At 58.0% G+C, this 1,183-nt stretch overlaps 1 protein-coding gene across 1 annotated transcript in view; it reads right to left on the bottom strand.

Annotated features, from left to right (window-relative positions):
• MAST3 (microtubule associated serine/threonine kinase 3) overlaps positions 1–1,183 on the bottom strand; it is a 26,519-nt gene that overhangs the window by 22,069 nt on the left and 3,267 nt on the right. Inside the window, 2 exon segments of the mRNA XM_010845683.1 lie at positions 4–164; positions 617–695. Of these exon segments, the coding sequence (XP_010843985.1) occupies positions 4–164; positions 617–695 (240 nt within the window).

Here is a 1,183-nt window from a genome sequence, read left to right as displayed (position 1 = left end):
CACCTGAGGCTGCGGGAGCGGGGGCGGAGGCGAGGTGAGCGGTGGCCGCCCTCCTCATCAGCCACACTGTCTGAGCTGCGGAAATGCTTGGACAGGAAGCAGAGTTCGTCCGGCGTCGGCTGGAAAGGAAGCTGGTGGAGGCGCTCCCGAGAGGATGAGCTCGACTGGCAGGAGGGGGGATCAGGGCCACGCGTTCACGGTCAGCACCACAGCCAGGACCCCAGCATTATCCTAACTCTCAAGGCCCAGCTGTCTATCGGTCAACATGGTACCTCTCCTGCCTCTCTCCTGTGCATGCTTCAAAACTCCAGCTGTGATGCCCCTTCCTCCAGGAAGCCCTCGCTGCTTCCTTGGCAACTCCAAGACCCCCTCTGACCAGACCTTCCCTTACCACACAAGGATGCAGATATCTGTGTATACCCGACCAGGAGCCCTTTGGGCCAAGGCTGGGACCCCCACATCGCTCAAAATGGAGCACAGAGGGGGGAAGTCAGGATGTTTACTGACTAGACAACTATTCAACACCTTAAAAAAACTAAAACAAAACAAAGATGTGTCTCCCCCACCCCCAACCTGGCACTCCCTGGTCTGCCTGCCAAGGTAGGACTGTGTGTACCGAGACAGTGGAGCTGGGCGTGTTGGTTCCATAGCCAGAAGACGGGAGTGATGCGAGGGACCATCTTCTGCCGTCGGCCCTGGGGAGGAGAAGGAGACGTTGGAAGGGAAGCATGGCCCCTGTGGTTTGTGGGGACCAAGGGCAGGAACTATGGCTGGCCCCGCCGGAGGAAGGATCTTCTGCAAAGGCCAAGAACACGAATACAGGGTGAGCAAGTCCACTGTGTTTTTCTCCTTGTTCTCCAGACGCGTCCTCCAGGAAGTGCTCCCTGATGCCAGCTGCCATCAAAGCTGCTCTCTGAGTTACAGCTGCTAGGGTACATGCTGGCCACTCCCACCAGCCTGAGGATGCCCTGAGGGCCAAAGTCCAGCCTCCCATTCCTCAGCCCCCCAGCGGAGGGCACGGCACCCAACGGGAACGCAATAAATGTTGTTGAATGAATAAGCGGCATTTAAACACCTGGCACACAACAGCTCCTCCACCAGCTCTTGTTAGGTGAATTAATAACTTTCAGGGAGTGAGATTCCTGGACCAGGCCATGCCACCCCCACCCCCACCCCCTCCCCA

The sequence above is a fragment of the Bison bison genome, unplaced genomic scaffold, assembly GCF_000754665.1.
Source record: "Bison bison bison isolate TAMUID 2011002044 unplaced genomic scaffold, Bison_UMD1.0 scf7180017864221, whole genome shotgun sequence".
Lineage (NCBI taxonomy): Eukaryota > Metazoa > Chordata > Mammalia > Artiodactyla > Bovidae > Bison > Bison bison.
The sequence above is the reverse complement of the archived record's forward strand: the minus strand, read 5'-3'. Positions and strand labels throughout refer to the sequence as shown.